This window comes from Cebidichthys violaceus, unplaced genomic scaffold (assembly GCF_023349555.1).
Source record: "Cebidichthys violaceus isolate CVI_PGR_0920_01 unplaced genomic scaffold, fCebVio1.0.p SCAF_1, whole genome shotgun sequence".
Taxonomy (NCBI): Eukaryota; Metazoa; Chordata; class Actinopteri; order Perciformes; family Stichaeidae; genus Cebidichthys; species Cebidichthys violaceus.
This window is the reverse complement of record NW_027176262.1, coordinates 6,563,525-6,583,268: the sequence shown is the minus strand read 5'-3', so window position 1 is coordinate 6,583,268 and position 19,744 is coordinate 6,563,525. Positions and strand designations below refer to the sequence as shown.

The following is a 19,744-nucleotide window of genomic DNA, read 5'->3' as shown; positions in this document are numbered from 1 at the left end:
ACAATTACTGAGTGTATTATTACTACTCACATTAATAATAATAATAATACATCCTCAATACATTATTAGTGTGATAGACTTTAAATGATAACAAATAAAAAAAAATGCTGTGTGCCTCACACTTCACAATGAATGACATAATGTTGTCTAGTCCTATTATAAAGTGATACTGCGACTGGTGTAGACTTGCCTAATTAATATGCAACCCGATTAAAGACTTGCAAAATGATGAAATTACCATTTGTCTGCCTTGCTCTTATAGTTGATGATGATGCTTAAACTTGAAAAGTATCTTGTTCACTGGTTTGCTTGGTGTTTTAAATGCCATGTCTTTGTTTTAATTGCATGTGAATGTAGCACAACATGCCAAGGAAAGGATAACCGACAGTATTTCCTTAAAGTTTCATAACTCTGTGAATATAGGCTTTGATTATGTTGGTTAATTGGGCATTTTGTGGAGCTGATGTAATTATTGGTGTGATATTTCCAACCTCTGCAGAAGCAGCCTCTACTAATCATGCCCCAAAGGATCATCACCAGTCAAATAATTGTGAGCGTGCGTCTGGAGCACGCGCACATGTTTTACGATTAGGGCTTAAGAGTGCACTTCTTTGAATTTCTTTTCCTTCCCCTACGCGACATTAGCACTGAGACGGAACTCCTGTTCGTTCGTCTTTGACACGTCATCTGTAGGTGCCGGACACATTTAGACGTCGCACATGCCGCACTTCCTGGATCTTCAGCCTTCTTGTGTTTGTGTGTATTGATGTAACCTGTCTCGAGTGAAACGGTATTGATTTTCTCGTGTTTCTTGCCTTTTATTAAGATGCCACAAACTCGCAATTTGCATGAACATCGAGTAAACCCGGCATCCCGTTGATTAGCTCTGTAATTCAGCCGTTTGTGTTCAATCTTTTTCCCGATCTGGCATTATCTGTGTGGCATGCTGTTATCATCATCAGGTACACGTGAATTCATCTGCTGCTTGTGTGATTTACCTTTTACCTTTTCATCTCGCGCATGTCCTTTCTACGTCTTTACGTGTACTAGAAACTATTGCTTTTATATAGTTTACGTTTAGGCCAACGTAAGTTAACATCTTGTGATTTTTAGGTGACAGCAGAAAACAGCCGTTTAGGACTTATTTCACACTGGACAGTCAGTTTGTCATTTTTTCCTTGTACTATACTATACAGTGTGAAACACAAAAGCTCTATAACTTCTTATTTCTAACCAACCTAATCCTGGATCTAGTTCTTAGCCTCTGGAAGTGTCTCCTTCACCTTTCACCCCTATAATGACTTGACACTATTTTATTTTTTCTTCTTTTGCACAGATTTCTGTCTGTATATGTTCTTTTATCCCATCATTTGAAGTATACATACACTGTATACACTGTACGTACGATGCCAGTCTGCTTTTCATTATTCTACTCAGTCAGAAACTCACTTGACCAGTTTGCTGCTTTTTGTTCAAGCATAATCAGTACGTCCCTGCTTGTAGTCCACTCATCCTGTTGGCTGTTTGCTACCATCACACAGAACTTTCTATTCAGTATTCTACTTTATTCCATTTGTGTATCTTCATTCTTGCTGTGAACAGCTTTTCTGCCTGTGAAGTTCTGTACCTCTGCTGTTTTGACTATGCCTTCCAAACAGCGATAACAATCTTAATGGGATTCAAATGATTGAAAATATTCATGGCAGACATGCAGTCTATTTTGCTGCTTAACTTGTCCCTTATAATCTATTTTTTTTCTCTTTTCGCTGAGGACACAGCGGGTTTGACGCCCACGGTTCCATGATGGAGCACTCAGATTTGATGACGCACAAGAACGGGCGGCAGAGGAAGATTGCGGGTACCACCTTCATATCCGGAAACATCAGAGGCATGGAAAGGGGAGAGACGAGCTCCTCTGAACCCGAAGTAAAAGAGGAAGCGGAGGGTCTTATCAAAGTGTTGTCCTCCGAGGACCAGAGGCACAGGAGAGTCCGGCCCGGGATCCAGGACGAGTTGGGGAACGTTTTGCTCCTTCTGTTCCTATACGTGCTGCAAGGGATTCCTCTGGGACTGGCCGGTAGCATCCCTCTGATCTTACAGAGTAAGAGCGTCAGCTACAGAGACCAAGCCTTCTTCAGCTTCGTCTTCTGGCCATTTAGCCTCAAACTTTTCTGGGCACCGCTGGTGGACGCTCTCTACTGCAGCAGGTTTGGGAGAAGGTAAGAAGGACACATGTGTACTGTTTATGTTTTCATCTGCGTGGAGGATTATATATTCCCCCCCCCCCCCCCTACACTGTGTATATTACTCCTGATATATTTTATTTTATCTCCCACCTGATTTTTCAGAAAGTCATGGCTGGTGCCCACACAGTACCTGCTGGGCCTCTTCATGCTCTACCTTTCCGGGACGGTCAATTCACTGATGCATAGTGAAGGAGGACCGAAGGTGGTAACACTCACTGCCGTCTTCTTTATGCTTGCCTTCCTTGCAGCCACACAGGTAGGCGAACGCCAACACTGTGTCACAAACGCACATTCAGGAAGATGAAAATGTTCAGTTAGATTAGTTTTTTCCCTCCTGTTCTCCAATTCCGGTACCTTCTCTGCTCCAAAGGACATAGCTGTGGATGGCTGGGCCCTGACCATGTTGTCCAGAGAGAATGTGGGATATGCTTCTACATGCAACTCTGTGGGACAGACAGCTGGGTACTTCCTGGGGAATGTGCTCTTTCTGGCTCTGGAGTCTGCAGACTTCTGCAACAAGTACCTCAGAGTAGAGCCCAAGGACACGGGCATCGTCACCTTGTCAGGTATTATTCATCCCTGACCTCACAGAGTTGTTGCTCTTTTACAACAGAGCAGTCATTTTGGGTGACGTGTAATTTCTGATGCTTTCTGTTCTTCGGCTGCAGAGTTCTTGTTTTTTTGGGGAATTGTGTTCCTTGTTTCCACGACTCTGGTGGCCATCATGAAAAAAGAAATAAATCACGGCAAAGGAAAGGAGAGAGTGCACGAGGAAACACAGGGCGTCATGGAGACCTACAAGCTGCTGTTCTCTATCATCAAGATGCCCACAGTCTTCACCTTTTGTTCCCTGCTTCTCACGGCTAAAGTACTTGAGCATTACGTGAAACAACCTTTAAAAATATGACTTTGAAAGTGTTGCTTACGGACACTTTGCTGCTAAACACAAATAGCCAATGTGAATGAAAGATTTCCATTTCTTCTCTGCTGTTCTTCAGATTGGCTTCTCAGCAGCAGATGCAGTGACGGGCCTGAAGCTGGTGGAGGCTGGAGTTCCCAAGGAGCAGCTGGCACTGCTGGCAGTGCCCATGGTGCCTCTGCAGATCCTACTACCTGTGATCATCAGCAAATACACAGCAGGGCCTAGACCGCTGGATGTCTTCTACAAGGCCTTCCCTTTCAGGTTGTAACACACACACACACACACACACACACACACACACACACACACACACACACACACACACACACACAGAGGCTCACAAACCCATCCATACAAACTAAAAGCTGACAGAGTGTTGCTGTTTGCGGTTGCAGGTTGCTCATAGGACTGGGTTACGCTCTGCTGGTGTGGTGGACGCCCAGTGTAAAACACGAAGGAGGGTTCCCTGTTTACTACTACGCCATAGTGCTGTTCAGCTACGCATTGCATCAGGTTTGTATTTCTGTCGCTCTCTTTAATATCTTGTTTTTCTTCCCTTTACTGCTTCTAGCCCTTATTACTGTTTTCCAGGTGACAGGATCTCAGCAGTGTGCAGATAGAGATAGTCTGCTGCTTAGAAAGGGGCTTTGACCCTCTGCACGTCATGAACAGTACTGTATGTCTAAGTCTGCTCGTAAGATGGGGAATGGAAACTGGCTGCAATGAGCTAAAAATGACCACAACTTAGTCAATTCTGAAATTCTAATTTGTGAAATACATTGTTTTATGACCAGTTGCCTGCAAAACTAATGACATTCCCATCAGCCTCAGCTGTACTTTGCGTTTATTGCTAGGTAGCAAATGAACTAACATGGTAAGCATTGTACACGTTACATGTTAGCATTTAGCTCAAAGCACAGCCTTGCAGTGCTGGAATGGCTGTAGACTCTTAGTTTAGTTTTGTCTTTATTACTGTAGCAATTAAAAGCAAATCATGTATGTAACCTATTAACAGGTTTATCAAACCATGTGTTATGGTTACTTAATTTTAAGTATTATGGTGTCTGAAGGCAGACAAGGGTTAAGATGAGTTTCTTTTTCACATTTCCTGTCTCTGCCCGCAGATGTCAGTGTGCAACAGAAGAAAATCTAAACAATCAGGGACAGAAACATATTCATCCCATTTCTCTTTCTCTTTTCACCTTTCTGGCATATTTTAGTGAGGGAGGTTACGTTTGCATCTTTCTGTTTGTCTTCCAATAGAATATGAAAACCATTTTATTGATTATATAATTATTCTTTTTCTGGAGCTTTGGATTTTTACCATCCGGTCATTAAAACAGCAGTTTAAAATAATAAAATTGATGTGATAAGAATGAAGTTAAATATCATGGTAAGTTTGACTATTGAGCAGCTTGAACGAATGTTTCCCATGTTGCTTCCCCAGGTGGCGTTGTACAGTATGTATGTGGCTTGCATGGCCTTCCACGCCAAAGTGAGCGACCCCCTCATCGGCGGGACCTACATGACCCTGCTGAACACGGTCACGAACCTCGGTGGGAACTGGCCCTCCACGTTGGCTCTGTGGATGGTGGATCCTCTGACTTCTAAGGAGTGTCAGGGGGCCGCCGGGCAGAGCTGTGGCTCTCCAGAGGAGGTGGGGGTGAGTAAGCTGCGGGGGGGGGGGGGGGGGGGGGGGGAGAGATCTGCACCGCGGTGTATGTAAGACTTGATATATTGATTCCTTTCTCCCCGTTGTGTCTCCAGCTGTGCGTTAAGGAGGGCGGCGTTTGTGTCACTACGCTGGACGGCTACTACGTGGAGTCAGTGGTGTGTGTTGTGATTGGTTTAGCCTGGTGGGTGTGGTTGGGGAAGAAGATGAGGCGCCTGCAGGAACAGAAGCCCGCTGCGTGGAGGTGCAGAGCTAGTCGGTGATGACACTTTCATCAGTGCATTTTTATTTGTTTCTGCTTCTTGCACTTCTGCATACTCTGCTCCAAAAAAAAAAAAAACAGTGGACATGTTATTCCATTCTCGTCCGTTTAGTCCAGCTGGTCCTGCTGGACTTGCTGCTTCAAGAAAACACTCGTACTTTCTCACCTCTGTCACCTCAAAGTACACACATGTGATGAAGGACTCCATTGTCTCTGTAGAGGTCCACGTCGTCGTTACTCGTGCTTATTGTAACAGTGCCCTGAAAACTGAACCGACCGGTCAGACTAGCTGAGAACTTTTTATATTTTTATTTTGAAACCATATTCTGCTGCTTGGCACAGCTTAACCAAACAAGAGCTGGCTCAAAGAATATGTTCTAATAACTTTATTGGTGTGTGGTTTTACCTGCCTTGATTGCCAGTTTGTTGAGTTTACAATGTGGGAAGTACAAGTTCAGTCATTCCGTGCAGTTTTTTTGCCTTTTGGCCCAAATATGAGCAAAAAAATAACTTCAAAAAGTAACAAGTAAACTCAGCACTTCAGACTCTTGTTTACCTTCCCGGCCAGTCACCATTGAATTTATATTAACAGAGGTACTAAAGGAAAAAAACAAATTAAGTGTCTAGATGCTGGTTAAACCCGGTGTGAAGACTATCTGTGATTGCTGCTTGACTCAGATCTGAACCAATGATTCTTTAAATCATTATTTAAATACATATATATTTTCTTCCTCTTAAGTGATTTGTGCCTTGTTTGGTGTTTCAAAGTCCGTCTTCTGGTTTGGTAGATTACACAACATACATTCTTATACATACTCCATAATATGACACTGGGCACACATTCCTCATTATTACCGATATCAATGGTTAAGTGAACTGAGATGTCTGAAATATTAAAACATTTTCTTGGAGCGTTCTTTTCTTTTTCCAAATCTGATTAGTTGTATCCATTATAGGACCAAATCACTTCTTTAATGGCATTATAGGACGGCGTGGATTTTAACTTTTGGAACCTCTTGGTTGTCAGCGGGGCATTTTTAAGTTGCAAAAAAAATAAATAATAATATTCAAAAAACATATGTATCTCTTTCAGGCAGGTCCTAGTAAGTCTCACAGCAGTTTCCAGCTTTATAGATGCATTATTATCCAAACACGTTTTATGTAAAAGGTCATTATGCTGTATACTATCTATCAATGCAACAATGCATTACAGGAGTCCTAATTAAGACATTTTAACATCCATAAACCTAAGTTCTGCAGAGTGGGATGTTAACACCAGCCTGAGGAGTATGTAATTAAACACATAGTGAAGTTCTTGCTCCCAAAACCATTTGAGATCCCAGACCAGCAGCCTAGAAGAGAAGCTTGATAAGCAGATGTCCTGTTTATGTTTTCATATTGTATGTAGAACTGAATGTTACAGTATTTTTCTCTAAAGCCAGCATTGAAAAACTTCTCTGTCAAATGTAAGCGTTGAAGCACACAATCAGGGTTCATGTCAGGAGAGCTTCATTTTTAACTCATTTGGCATCATTTGATTCTGATGCTACTTTTTGAACTACATGTAAACGGTCAACTAGTTTTAGATTACTGTGGTAGCGGTTCTTTGGCCAATGATTCCTCTGAAATGCACAAAAGTCCCATATGCTACATTACAACTACAAGTTGTCCTGCATGTCTGACGTTCATTGGGCCTTTCTTCTGTATTTCTACCAGCACATCGCTGTCATGACTTCTTCCTGAAAGCCTTTTCTCATTATCAGGTCACTGGATTGGTTGTTTTGATTTTCTTTGACAAACATATTGTGTGACTAGTGATTTCAGCAACATGTGTATTTGTTTTTATATTTTAGATCAGATACTTAATTTGCTAAATTGGCTTTTGGGTGCATTTCAGCTGAAAAAAAGGTTTTAATTTATCTCACTATCCTTTAACTGAAGTTGATTTTATTTTAGTTTACAATGAGTTAAAATTCCCAATCATGAAGTAAAAGAACAGCACAGGGTGGTGGTAAAGACTGAAATGAGCTAGCAGCAGTGCTCTCTGATGTTCTGATGATGAATGTGAGGATCTTTGACGTTCATACGATGCAATGTTGAGATCTGAAACAAATCTTAAACATAATTAAAAAAACATGTGCACTTGTGAGGTCTCCAGATGTTTTTCCTTTCATACAAACCAAAAAAAAAAAGACACGATGCATTCTGTATTTTTTTTTTTTTTTTTTTTTTTACATTTTATTAGAATTTTCCTTGCTTTTTCGGGATTTCTAAAACTTCCCTCCTGAACAAGTGAGCTGATGTAAGATGCTGTGAACGTTGCCCCGAGTTTTCTGAGCATCAAACCCCACAACCGAGGATCCAGATCAACTGGTGCCACAGTCTCCAGTATGAGCTCACTCCGGGGGTCAGTCGGGGGTCTGACGTCCTGTCAGCGCTGAGGCCGAGATCAGTTACACAATTTCGGGTGGTCGCGGTGATCAAGCTGAATTATGTCTGGTGGTGTGTCAACTAATCCAGTGATTCATCCTACAGTGTAGCACGCCTTAAGAGCAGATAATCAAAGGATGGTTCCCACATCAAATACGCCTTTAATGCCGAAAGAATGTAAAAAGTCAAGGTTTTTTTCTTTTTTAATTGAGGCTCTTTGATCCATCATTGATGTATAGCACAGTTAATGCATCCATTGTGTAAAGACACGAAGCTATATTCATCAATAGAACCCCTGCTTGTCCGCTGCTCATTTCTTTGATCTTTTTCAATAATTAACCTAATTTATATTATTTCATTCAGAGCCAGGAAGCATTTTTTTTTTTTTTTTGTCTGAGAAGAACTTTCAAAATCTCCCAATGGAAGCAGTTTGCCTCACCGGCATTCATTCAAATAGCACAAAGCACTTTGGACGTCGTCTTGTACAGTAGACTGACGGCATTTTAGAGTAAATAGCTTGCATACTGTGTGATACGTTGTCGCCTTTTGATTTCCAGGTCGCACAAAACAAAAAAAGGCTGTGGCTCCTCAAAAAGGGTTTCCAGTCCTACTAGTCCAGTTCAGAAAGGGTCAGAAGACACCGGTCATGTGACCTGAGGTGTTGGAGGAGAAGCGGTGAGGCCTCAACTGCAGCACGCTGGAGCCGCAGACCCACAAACTCCAGGTTGGGACAGTATATGGAGTGTGCGGATGTGCAATTTTGGATTTGAATCGTCTCTAGCATCCATATCTTTTTGCTTTGTTTCTTTAAAAAAAATAAAAATAAAAAAGAGTCAAGAAATAAACTTTCCTACAGAGGTGCGGTGGGTCATAGGTTCATACGTAAATGCTCGGGCCGTTTGGCTACGCTGGGATAGGCTTGCTGCTTCATCTGGCCCAGGTTCACCCCGGGAGGCTGACGGATGGGACGAGGGGCCGAGGCCTCGGAGCTGGTTGTGACGTCCATCTGCTCCGGGGTGGACAGCTCCATGGCCTGGTCCTGAGGTGACTGGAGGACACTTGGTCCTGCGCCAGGGAGAAGGGGGCTCCGGGCCCAGCACTCCCCGCCTGAGAACTTGACTGGGCTGAAAGGACGAAGAGGAGAGGAAGGAAACGGGACAGGTGTAACCGAGAGGCTTCTGTAACAATGTGCAACATGGGAGATCTGTTTCACAGCATTTCTGCTGTAATTTTGGTCTTAACGAATTAGTCCACATGATTCAAAAAGCTAAAACTCATGTGTACAATAAGCTGTTGTTGTTGTTAAGGGTGCAGTTAGCACGACGTAAACAATATTTCTCATAGTGAGAAATATCAGGAATTAAACAAAGACTCAGGAATAAGGGGTTGATTTTGCCAACCAGTGAAAGTGGCTGCTGCCGACATACCTGAGCGGTGTTCTTGGGCTGCCCACGATGCGTCGAGGTGAGCGGATTTTTGGCTCAAATGCGAACCTTTCTTTGATGTTTTCCAGGACTGACGGAGCAACGTATGTGAATCCCTACAGGAACAAAGACATCAGAGACAAACACAGATTCGGTTGGTGCACGGTCACATCTGAGGGGCAGGAAGAGCTCTTTCATTACCGAGCCAGAAGCAGCAGCGTGAGTCAGCAATGCAGCGACTTTCAATCCGACATTTGTTGCTCCACCCGGCCGATTTTGTTGTGTGCGATGCTCTGTGATGCAATGCGAGTATCACGCATAAGCAATTCACTTCATGGGCAAAATACTGACCAACTACAAGCCTGTTTAAAGAATGTTTATTGTGCGAACCTGTGGTGGTGTTTTTTTTAACATTATTTAAGTTAAAAAGGAAGTTATTAAGACGGAACTTAATTGTTACCAAAAGCTTGTGAGTAATTCATTTAAAATTAAAAGTCTCTCAACATGTTCCCGGAAAACATGAACTTTCTTTTGTGTTCAGGAGATAATTAGAATCATATTCATGTTGCAGATTACATCCATGTCTGTCTAAAATGTCATCATTTTATCCTATTAGACATTTGTGTGCAATTGTCATAATCCACGAACGTACGGAGGCAGAACGAAACAAAATAAAGACGTGAACACGTAGTCAGAGAAGTTACCAGGAAGGCTTGATTGGCACTTTCACTGAGCGTCGAGTCGTCCGGGCTGTCGACCGGCGTCTGACTGGTGAACTTCGAGTCGAACTGACTCACGTCTTCAGCCGATTGCTGCCAAAATAGAAAGGGGAAGACAAACACGGGTGAGGAGGTGCAGCAACACGAGCAGATGTGTCAACTAACAACACGAGACGACCCGGGTTTGATTACCAAACACTCGATCGGTCGGTTCAATCTGGACAGGTAACCGGAATCAAAACTCATCCCGAGCTCACAGAGATCTCATTTCAACATGTAATTCAGAACTCCGTGCTCCTCCGGTACTCACCAGGAAAGGTTTGAAGGGGGGCTCCACTTTCCGAGCCAGTAAATCCTCCCAGTTGATGTGTCTGAAGAAGGGATGAGCCTGTGGGACATCAAATACAAAAGACAGGGCCATGAGACTGAGCCTCTACGTCGGGGAGATGTTAAACAACCATGTATGTTACTGCTAGTACGTCCTGAGAGGGTTCTGTGGGACACGGTAGTAATATTCATTCTCACCTGCACCTCTGTGGCGTCTCCCGCTCCCGCTCCCAGCCGCGACGAGGCGTTCCTCTTTAACAACTGTACAACCAGCAGTCAAGTGTCAAAAGAATGCTTACACATCAACTCCACACTTATTTTGGATAAACACGCGTCGTATAAGCTTTAAGCGAACAGGAGATACCCGTTTCAGGAGATCTCTTGCTTCTTGTGTGAGGTAGGGTGGGAGGCTGAGCTTACACTTCAGGATCTTGTCAATGGTCTTTTTGCGGTTTTCACCGGTGAACGGTGGCTACAGTGGGAAAAGAGAGGAGGAGGGGCGGGGTTACACATACATTACCAAATCATGACTCATATTTAATAATAGTAGAAAGCTTGTATTTTTTGATGTTGTGAAAGTTTAACTGACCGCTCCTGTGAGCATGTCGTACATCAGAGCGCCCAGACTCCACCAGTCTACTGCTCTGTTGTGTCCGCTTCTCATCAAGATCTCTGGAGCCCTGCAAACACACGAGTGCACGTTTGTTACCAACGAATCAACGTAAATGAGTCAATACTAAGCGTGCAAGAAGGAGGAGGAGGAGGAGGGGAACGAGTGAGTGAGGAGGCATATTTGCATGCAAGTGTATCAAAAGAGCGAGTGGGATTGAAGGAGAGCTCCACTTACATGTATTCAATGGTACCGCAGAAAGTGTGGGTGACTGTGCCGTCGTGAATTGACTCTTTACACAATCCAAAGTCCGTCAACTTCACATGCCCTGGAAGGAAAAACAACACATTCAGATGCAATGGTTGGCAATTGTTAAATTGCAACATGTTCTTTATTTACTGTTATTTCTGTGACATGATATTTGTGCAGATGGATAGGGATGTTTTAGGGACAAATAAAGACATTTAAGACATCTTCTTTGGACAAATCACGTAGGAAGGTTTGAGTTAATTGTATCACACGCACACGCACACACACACACACACACACACACACACACACACACACACACACACACACACCATGGTTGTTGAGCATGATGTTCTCTGGCTTCAGGTCTCTGTAGATGATGCCCTTCTGGTGCAGGTGGCCCAGAGCCATGGAGATCTCTGCCAGGTAGAAACTACAAAGAAAATAAACTTAACTAAATACAATAAACTCCAACGCAATAAATAGCGCCTTATGTCCAAATGACAATCTACCAGCCTGAGACTGTATATCAATTAAACTGTGTTTGAGAAGTCCTGACAGAGCTTTAACATACATTTTCTATGGTGATTTGGTAGTAAGATGAGACCGATAGTCTGCCGAGATATCTGTGCGTCCCTAATCAATAAAAACACCAACAACACTCACCAGGCTGTGTCTTCCATGAAGATGCCCTCCCTCTCCAGCTGCATGAACAGTTCTCCTCCTGCACAGGTGAACACATTTTTATGCCGTTAACACGAGTGACACACAAACATCTCTACCGCCTCCACAGGTGACACTGGCTGCTGCCAGGAAGAGACGAGCCGGAGGAAGTGATTTCACACTTGTGTAATATGCACTGATCTTCCTGCTGAGTGTGCGTTGTGTACCAGGTGTGTGTGTGTGTGTGTGTGTGTGTGTGTGTGTGTGCATTTCTCGTACTGACCGCTCAGGTACTCCAGGATGAGGTACAGCTTCCCTCCGGTCTGGAAGGCGTAGATGAGGTCAACTATGAAGGGATGCTTCACCTCCTCCAGGATGTTCCTCTCTGCCTTCGTATGGGCCGTGTCCTTGGCGTTGCGTACAATCATAGCCTGGTGCCCCCGAACCCGAAGAAGTACACCAACATTAGTCAACTTAAGGGGCAGACAGAACGGTGAAACAATGGCCATCTTTTCATTCAAGCAGATGTGAAACGCACTAAACGACAAATACATCCTGCCAACAGGACTCTACTATGACTATTATGGAGAGAAAGTATTCTATGGAGGCAACTATGTCACTAAGATAAAGGAGCTGATGAAGTTGAATCATTAAATACAGTTCAACGAGGCCGATCATGCCGCTTACTATTGTTTCTAGTTCTCTAGCCCTGACGACAGTCCTTAATTATCACTCACTCAACACTGAAGCTTTCCAATGAACACCATGCTTTAAAATTCCATGGAGAACAATGACATCAATAGTCCGAGCTGAGGTTTTATATGTACAGTGTCTTCTGTTCCTCTCCTCTCCCCTGCTCATGTTTATGTTTGCTAACCACTTCTGTCAGAAAGCTAAAGAGCCGCCTGTCAGCAGCAATGTTGTCTCAGCTTGGAGTGTCAGAACTACCACAACAGACGGAGCTAAACCGAGGCCGTGACGCTGTGGCACGTTGATTTGAAATAGTGCAGTACGAGCTTGCTGACTGAGAAACCTTAAAATGTCTTTGCAAATCACTTTTTGTTGAGACCGATTAGGAATCGTTCATTGTATACTGAATTTTAAGCCTTTTCCAACTGGGCCTTTGTTCACCTTACAGGACAACCAAAAGTAACTAACCGTCATCCACTAACTGCTCTACTATGCTATGGGCTATTACCTCCTGTAATCCAGGTCCATTTTTATCAAGCAACTAAGAATCACAGTGACTCAACCTCAGAGTAGGACTTTAGTTATTTATGAGCCTTGAGACACACACACACACACACACACACACACACACACACACACACCCCCCCCCCCCCCCCCAAGGAATCAAAGTTCTCATTTAAGAGTAAATAACATAGTTGGTATATGGCACTTATTAATGAATCATTCATTAATAACTAATGATTTCTAGTTTTTTTTTTTTTCTCTGTGGTTCAATGTGCAATCAACAGATTAAAAACAGGCTGAATTAGAAATATCAAAAAATGCAGGAAAATGTAAATTAATAACATACAGTATTATTCCACTTGTATTACAAGCTAGTTTCGTTCACAAAAAGACTACAAATATATTTCATCTGAAAATAAAAATTACACATAAAATACACTTAAGTATATAATTACATTTTGAGGTGGAACAATAGCAGCCATTGCTGTTGGAGCTATACTTTAGTTTTGAATTCAGTGTAAATTGCAATCAAATGTAACTTTTTCTGCAGTAGGATTATTTTGAAAATATGATTTTTTTATTTCTCCATTTCAATCTGAAAAATCTTGTTATTCTACATTAAATGGTGCACATTGTGAGTGTACACTAGCTGGAGTGTATGTTGCCATCTGTCCTGTTGCTATCTGAGAACTCTGAACCGGTTGGGACAGTTCTGCAGCTCTCCTGAAACCTGGACAAGCCTAAACGCACCACTGCATGCGTGTCACTGACAATTCTGGGCAAGTCGTGACTGATATCTTACCCCGAGATGCTTCATAAATACGGGCCCTTGGGCTCGACCCCAAAAAACATCAGGCCTGCCTGCCACTTTGAAGCTGAACGATTGAAAACGACCAGGTGAAATCTGGCAGGTCTTCAATGTGTCACTGGGGTCATTTTAGCCAATTAAGCAGAAGCAGTGTGAACATCAAGTGGGATCTAATGGGCTGAGGCAGAGCGTTTTTAAGTGCCAAGGCTGCAGCAGCGCACATGGCAGTCTACCAACGAGCAGTGAAACCCTACCCCACCACTGGCTTCAAGGACAGCCAATATTTGCAGACAGAAGCAATATAATGTTTATTTGTAAAAAACAAGCATGCAATTTGCGTTCACAGGATACAAACTGAGAGCGGCGGTACATCGCTCTAATTATAGATATTCAAGCAGAAAAATGTACCTTTTTTAAAACTTTCATTGCAAATATTTTGCCCGACGCAGCTCCGACAACTTTTCGAACTTGAAAAACCTGCAGAAAAGGGGAAATGATCAACATGTTTAACATGGAAAATAACACAATAACACACAGTCAATACAACTCGCTTCTAGAGGGAAAATAATCCAACGTGGGCATCTGTAGGAGTGGGTGTGTGTTAAGTGTACTTTCTCAAGGCGTGGTGCTTCTTGGGTACCTTTCCATAACCACCTTTCCCCAGGACCCGCAGCAGCTCGAAGCACTCGGGTCTGATGTTCTCCGTCCCCTGGTTGACGTTGTCCTCCGATATCTCAATCTTCTCACAGTCGTCCATGTTGCTGCAGAGACACATTCAATGCATTGAGTTCTTGTTTTTTTCACTGATTCAAATGCAAAAAAAAACATCCATACATGAACAGAAGCACGGAAGGACATTGTGAAAACTTACAACTCAAATCCACTGCACTGGTCCATGATGTCACCAATTTGAATCTGCAAGGAAAAATAGAAAACACAACATAAACACAAAAGTCATTCCGCTTTTCTGTTCTAAAGAGGAAGTGGATGGACTGCAACGGAGAAAACATGAGCAGAGCTGAAAATCACAGTTTGATTGACTTTCTTTCTTCGGTTTTTCATTTCTTATTTGTCAACTCTGTAGGAGCCTTTAAGGACATTTCGGTATTTCCTTTTTTTCTGTGCGATTTAACGCTTTATGTCTGTTTTATTACTATGATAGTACAGCATTTACAATACTTGTCATGCGATACAAATAAAGAGCAATAAACAAGATAACGAATTCAAAATAGAATCAAAGCATATTCAAAAGGTCATTTTCTTGTTCCAGCTTCTCCAGTTTGAGGATTTGTTGCTTTACTGTTTTGATATAATTGTGATCTGATCGTGAACAGAATATTTGGGGTTTTGGTCAAACAAAACAGTATTTTTTTGCTTTTTTGTCACTTTAAAGATTAAAAAATGTATTGATTAATGAACACATGTATTGTCAGATTAATTGATAATGAAAGCAATCGTTATAACCTACTGTACAAAAACTTAAGTATAAATATATCTGACAGTTTATGAAGGTGTTTGGCTTCACATTAAAATAAGAGCTGCTGTGAAGTAAGTTTCCCAATTCGTGCTATATATGTAAAATATTAAGCAAAAATGGTTCATCTTAATGATAAACACACCTGTGCACAACTAGTTACTATCGCCTATTCAATGACTGCTCTACTACTTTAATAGCCTGTGAGGATGGTTTTGCTGTGATAATATACTAGATTGACAATTGCATGAAGCAGTATTTACACATAATTTAATAATAACTTGTAAAACCAGTTCAATGTAGTTGTTGTATTAAGGTAGGTGTACAGTCAGTTGCTGTGCTGCTGTATTTCAGGCTGTGTGCGAATAGAAACACACAGTTCTATGTCCACACAGTCACACTGTAACAGTCTTGCCAAAATAAACTGTTGCACACCGAGCCACATTTATCACTGCAGCACCTTTGGCCAAGTAAGGCTCTGCTTGCACAACTCTTAACATGACAGCGACGGTTTTATTTTAAACGAGACGGGGGTAAAACAGCATGCAGTTCACCGCTGAGCTATCGCTACTAGTAGAATAAAAACAGAACGAGTGACAGCTCTCTGTCATGATCGCTGTCAGGCTAACAGTGGCGAGCTAGCATTAGCCTCTGCTAACCCTGTTAGGCCTGAGAGCTCCGGCTGCAGGAGCAGGGCCTGTGGCAGGCTAGCAGGCTAACAGCTAGCTACTGTGCGTGGAGAGTTTCTGCCGTGACAACTCTCGCAATCACGTCTCAACACCTCCCATGAAAGTACCTCCTCGTTCTCATCGTCGGAGACATTTTCCTCCGGCTGGTCCAAATCAATGTCAAACACTCCAGCCATGGCAGCGCTTCGCTCGGATCGCTCCGTCACAGACCGCAAGAATAGCAGGCGTCCCCCCACCTCATGGACAAACACACACCGCCGCCATAACCGGCTACTACACTGAGCATGCGCATTGCAAACACTCGACAAAAGGGGCGGTGCCCCTGGTGTGACTCGCTCTTATTTTTGGTCATAAACCAACATCAGTGTATTCACTAGAAATTCAAATTAAAGATGAAATACTCCTCATTAGGTCTTTTTATTACCATTCATAGCAAACCTTTACACCAACGTTCAGATACCCCTTTAGATGCAGGACACATTATAGAGGAATCTAACAATAAACTGAAAGTAAATACAATAAAAAGGACCTGGATTTAAACAAAACTAAACTATTCTGACTGTACTATTAGGGTCTCTGGTGACACCTAAAATATTCAGGTAGATTTTAAACATGAACATTCTCCGCTACTAAATACAGAATACAATTTAATACACGTTGAAGAAACTATGTTTTTTTAAATGTTTTTGATGTGTGTCTATTCTTATCACTAACACCATAATACACACATAACACAATAACATACAAATTAACATGACTTATAAACCACGATAATAATAATAATAATAATTATTATTATTATATAATTATATAATAATAATTATTATTATTATTGTATCCCATGTACATTACATTATATTACTTAATACATATATTAATTATTTGCAACAACTCACCACATATGCATAAAAGTTTTATTTTGAAAGTTTTGACAGTTGTGGCCGGAAACGCCATTTGAACTTCTCGTGGCGGCTGACAACAGGAAGGTGCGCCGCTTTTAGACAACAAAGATGCTGACAGCTCCGTGGACTCAGCCATGAAACCTTTCCCTCACAGCGGGAGTCCACCGGTGGGTTTCAGACTGTATGTTCTGATACTGTGATCGGAGAAAACTATCGATCCTCCCGGAGAGTCTCCAAAGAACAATGTCCATCGTAACAGTTCAGCTCGGTCAGTGCGGTAACCAGGTGGGCCACGAGCTGTTTGACGTCCTCTGCAGCGATGCTCTGGAGGGACAGAGGAAAGTGTACAGCACAGCGGGCTGCGAGCGATTCTTCCACCAAACCTCACGTGGAGGTAAACACCTGATCTATGTCCTCCTTTAGTGGGTGAAATAAGCGTCTAAATAAATAATAATAATAACACATGTTTAACTGTCTACAAACCAGAGCTCGTAGCCAGGGCGGTGCTGATCGACATGGAGCCCAAAGTGATCAACCAGAGTATGAGCAGGGCTGCAAAGTGTGGCATGTGGAGGTATGGAGAGTCTTCACACTTCAGCCAGAAGCAGGGCTCTGGGAACAACTGGGCTAACGGGTATGGCCATTTCACCTTTTACTGTACAATATGTACAAAGTAATAATCTTGTAATTCAAAAATACAAACGTTTTTGCTATAGTGGTATGAATATTACAAAGCAAAACATTGGAAATCACCTCATCATTGTGTAAACGTCAAAATCCCAACTCCAGGTACTGTGTCCACGGGCCTCGTCACAGAGACGTGGTGGAGGAGCTGGTGAGGCGAGAGGTGGAGCCCTGTGACAGGTTGGCCGGACTCATGGCCATCATGAGTGTGGCGGGGGGAACGGGGTCCGGCGTTGGTACTTACGTCACTCAGTGTCTCCGAGACATCTACCCCAAATCCTTCATCCTCAACCACCTCACCTGGCCGTACGGGACCGGGGAGGTAACGCAGACGGCTAGTGTTTAAGTCTTCAATGTTAGAATCATATGCTGTTAAACTCTTTCACCTGTCCTCTGAAGGTGATTGTCCAGAACTACAACTCCGTGCTGACGCTGGCTCACCTCTACCAGCTGTCCGACGCCATCCTGGTGCACGAGAACGACACGGTGCACAGGATCTGCGGTCAGCTGCTCAACATCAAACACATCTCCTTCGGTGACGTCAACAGGGTGATCGCTCACCAGCTGGGCAGCGTCCTGCAGCCCGCGCTCACCGCCGACTCCCACGGAGTCTACGGCAGAAATCCTCTGGGTGAGCCATGCCGAGACACGCAGGGCCCGGATGGAGAGGTGCAGTCTACGCAGGGAATGTTGTACCCCTAATGTGAACTTTACTTTTTGTCGTCTCTCAGGTGAGTTGGTGAGCGCCCTCGCGTGCCACCCGGAGTACAAGCTGCTGAGCGTGTGCACCATCCCTCAGATGCCTAGTTCCTCCATGGCCTACAGCACGTTCAGCTGGCCCAGCATGCTCAAACACCTACGACAGATGCTCATCTCCAACGCCAAGATGGAGGCAGGCAAGTTCTGTCAAATTTAACCTCGTAGTTCAGTTTGAGTTTAGTTTATCGAGCTATTGTATGGCTTGAAAGTGAGCGTGATCAGTGAAACACTTCTGAGGATCGTTGTTTCGTCCTGTCTCAGGTATAGACTGGCAGGTGCGTCCAGCTGCAGCTTCTGAGCGGACCAGGAGCCTCACAGGATCCGGATTCAACCGCTCTCTGGCCAACCTGCTCATTCTGAGAGGGAAAGACGTTTACAGCGCAGAGACAGGTCTGGTTGAAATTCATTTATTTTACCTGATTTAATCCACAACAGTCATGAGGGATATGAGGATATTTTCGGAAAGATGTGGCGCCATGCATGAGATGTAAACTGTGGGCCGTCCACAGGTGGCTTCGAGGACCCGGCCCTGTACACCTCCTGGCTCTCATCAGAAGCAGCTTTCAACTCGTGGAAATCCCCAGTGCCTTTTAATAAGTATGAGAAATGTGCCACGCTGGTTAGTAACAGCCAGGCTCTGCTCAGACCTCTGGACGACATGGTGGGAAAAGCCTGGAATATGTTTGCGTCCAGGTGAGTCAGCCCCGGTACTCAGGGAAAGAATGCTTGAATGTCACTTTTAGGAAATGCTGGGTCCAAACACTGTTTCTATTTAACGTTTTATTTATTTCTGGATTAAATGCCTTTTCATCATTTTTCCTTTCCTCTGTTAAAGGGCCTACATCCACCAGTACATTAAGTTTGGGATCTCAGAGGAGGACTTTCTAGACAGCTTTACATCTATTGAGCAAGTCATCTCCAGCTACAACCAACTGCACTAGAAATGGAGAAAACCAACGAGCACCACCTGGTCCATTGGACTGGATGTACCAAACAGAATACCAATACGTGGGACATTGCTGCTGCTTTTTGTTTTTTAAACATGTACATAAAAAAATATATATATTTATTTGGTTCACAGAAACAAATTCCTTGACTTTTGACAATTTCTTTACACCAAAAGTAACACTAGGACACATTGAGTTCCTCTTGTTGGAACTATTTTATTACATTTAATTAGTTATGGACTTTGGGATTCGATCATTTTGTCAAATGCTGCTTTCAGCCTTTTGAAAGCGTTCAGAAAAATGTCAACTTCCATGAGAATGCAGCATCTGCATCTGCTGAGGAAGACCATGTGTTGTGATCAAAAGCTCCCAAACATCTCCTGAGCTATTCTAGTTTGAAAATGTGAATGCGTGTTCAGCAATTATTGGGAACAAAGAAAAGTGACAACAGCAGTTAACATACTTTTCAGCACTTTATTGTTCATTTTTTTCCCATCACAGTATTTCCAGATGTGGGCAGATCGACATAAAACCAGGGGTTCACTAAAGACCGGTCTGTGCGTCCACTAATGGACCGGCTCAAGTGCAGTTTTGACACGAGCCAAAGCGGCAGAAACGAAACGCTGAAGGCCCAGAACTTCAGCCAGCTTACAGACTGCTGTTGCCGTGCTAGTTTAACAGCCAACACCAGTCTGATAAGCTAGCTGATGGGATGGGAAAGTTGAGTCAAGGATGTTCATGAGAATATAGAAGCGGGGTCCAC

The 19,744-nt window shown here is 43.2% G+C and overlaps 3 protein-coding genes across 4 annotated transcripts; 2 read left to right on the top strand and 1 right to left on the bottom strand.

The window, feature by feature from the left end:
- The first annotated feature begins 723 nt into the window (after positions 1-723).
- slc33a1 (solute carrier family 33 member 1) lies at positions 724-7,248 on the top strand. 2 transcript variants are annotated; one of them, XM_068708521.1, is made up of 9 exons: positions 724-790; positions 1,779-2,219; positions 2,349-2,502; positions 2,617-2,812; positions 2,915-3,114; positions 3,245-3,429; positions 3,564-3,681; positions 4,616-4,831; positions 4,936-7,248. In XM_068708521.1, the coding sequence occupies exons 2-9, from the start codon at positions 1,801-1,803 to the stop codon at positions 5,101-5,103; spliced, it is 1,656 nt and encodes a 551-aa protein (XP_068564622.1). In that variant the 5' UTR covers positions 724-790; positions 1,779-1,800; the 3' UTR covers positions 5,104-7,248. The 2 variants fall into 2 exon arrangements, with proteins under 2 accessions (XP_068564622.1, XP_068564613.1); XM_068708512.1 differs by having other exon boundaries at positions 730-962.
- A 469-nt stretch (positions 7,249-7,717) lies between these two features.
- Positions 7,718-15,954, bottom strand: rps6kb1b (ribosomal protein S6 kinase b, polypeptide 1b). Its single transcript, XM_068708534.1, has 15 exons — positions 15,797-15,954; positions 14,398-14,441; positions 14,167-14,287; positions 13,935-14,003; positions 11,808-11,955; positions 11,528-11,585; positions 11,194-11,294; positions 10,850-10,940; positions 10,592-10,682; positions 10,367-10,474; positions 10,201-10,263; positions 9,986-10,063; positions 9,661-9,768; positions 8,960-9,072; positions 7,718-8,656 (listed from the first exon to the last, which is right to left on the bottom strand). Exons 1-15 carry the CDS (start codon positions 15,863-15,865, stop codon positions 8,401-8,403), a joined length of 1,518 nt encoding a protein of 505 aa, XP_068564635.1. The 5' UTR covers positions 15,866-15,954; the 3' UTR covers positions 7,718-8,400.
- A 705-nt stretch (positions 15,955-16,659) lies between these two features.
- Positions 16,660-19,122, top strand: tubd1 (tubulin, delta 1). Its single transcript, XM_068708472.1, has 8 exons — positions 16,660-16,985; positions 17,078-17,225; positions 17,381-17,597; positions 17,675-17,906; positions 18,007-18,171; positions 18,296-18,424; positions 18,544-18,727; positions 18,870-19,122. Exons 1-8 carry the CDS (start codon positions 16,835-16,837, stop codon positions 18,973-18,975), a joined length of 1,332 nt encoding a protein of 443 aa, XP_068564573.1. The 5' UTR covers positions 16,660-16,834; the 3' UTR covers positions 18,976-19,122.
- Positions 19,123-19,744: the final 622 nt, after the last annotated feature.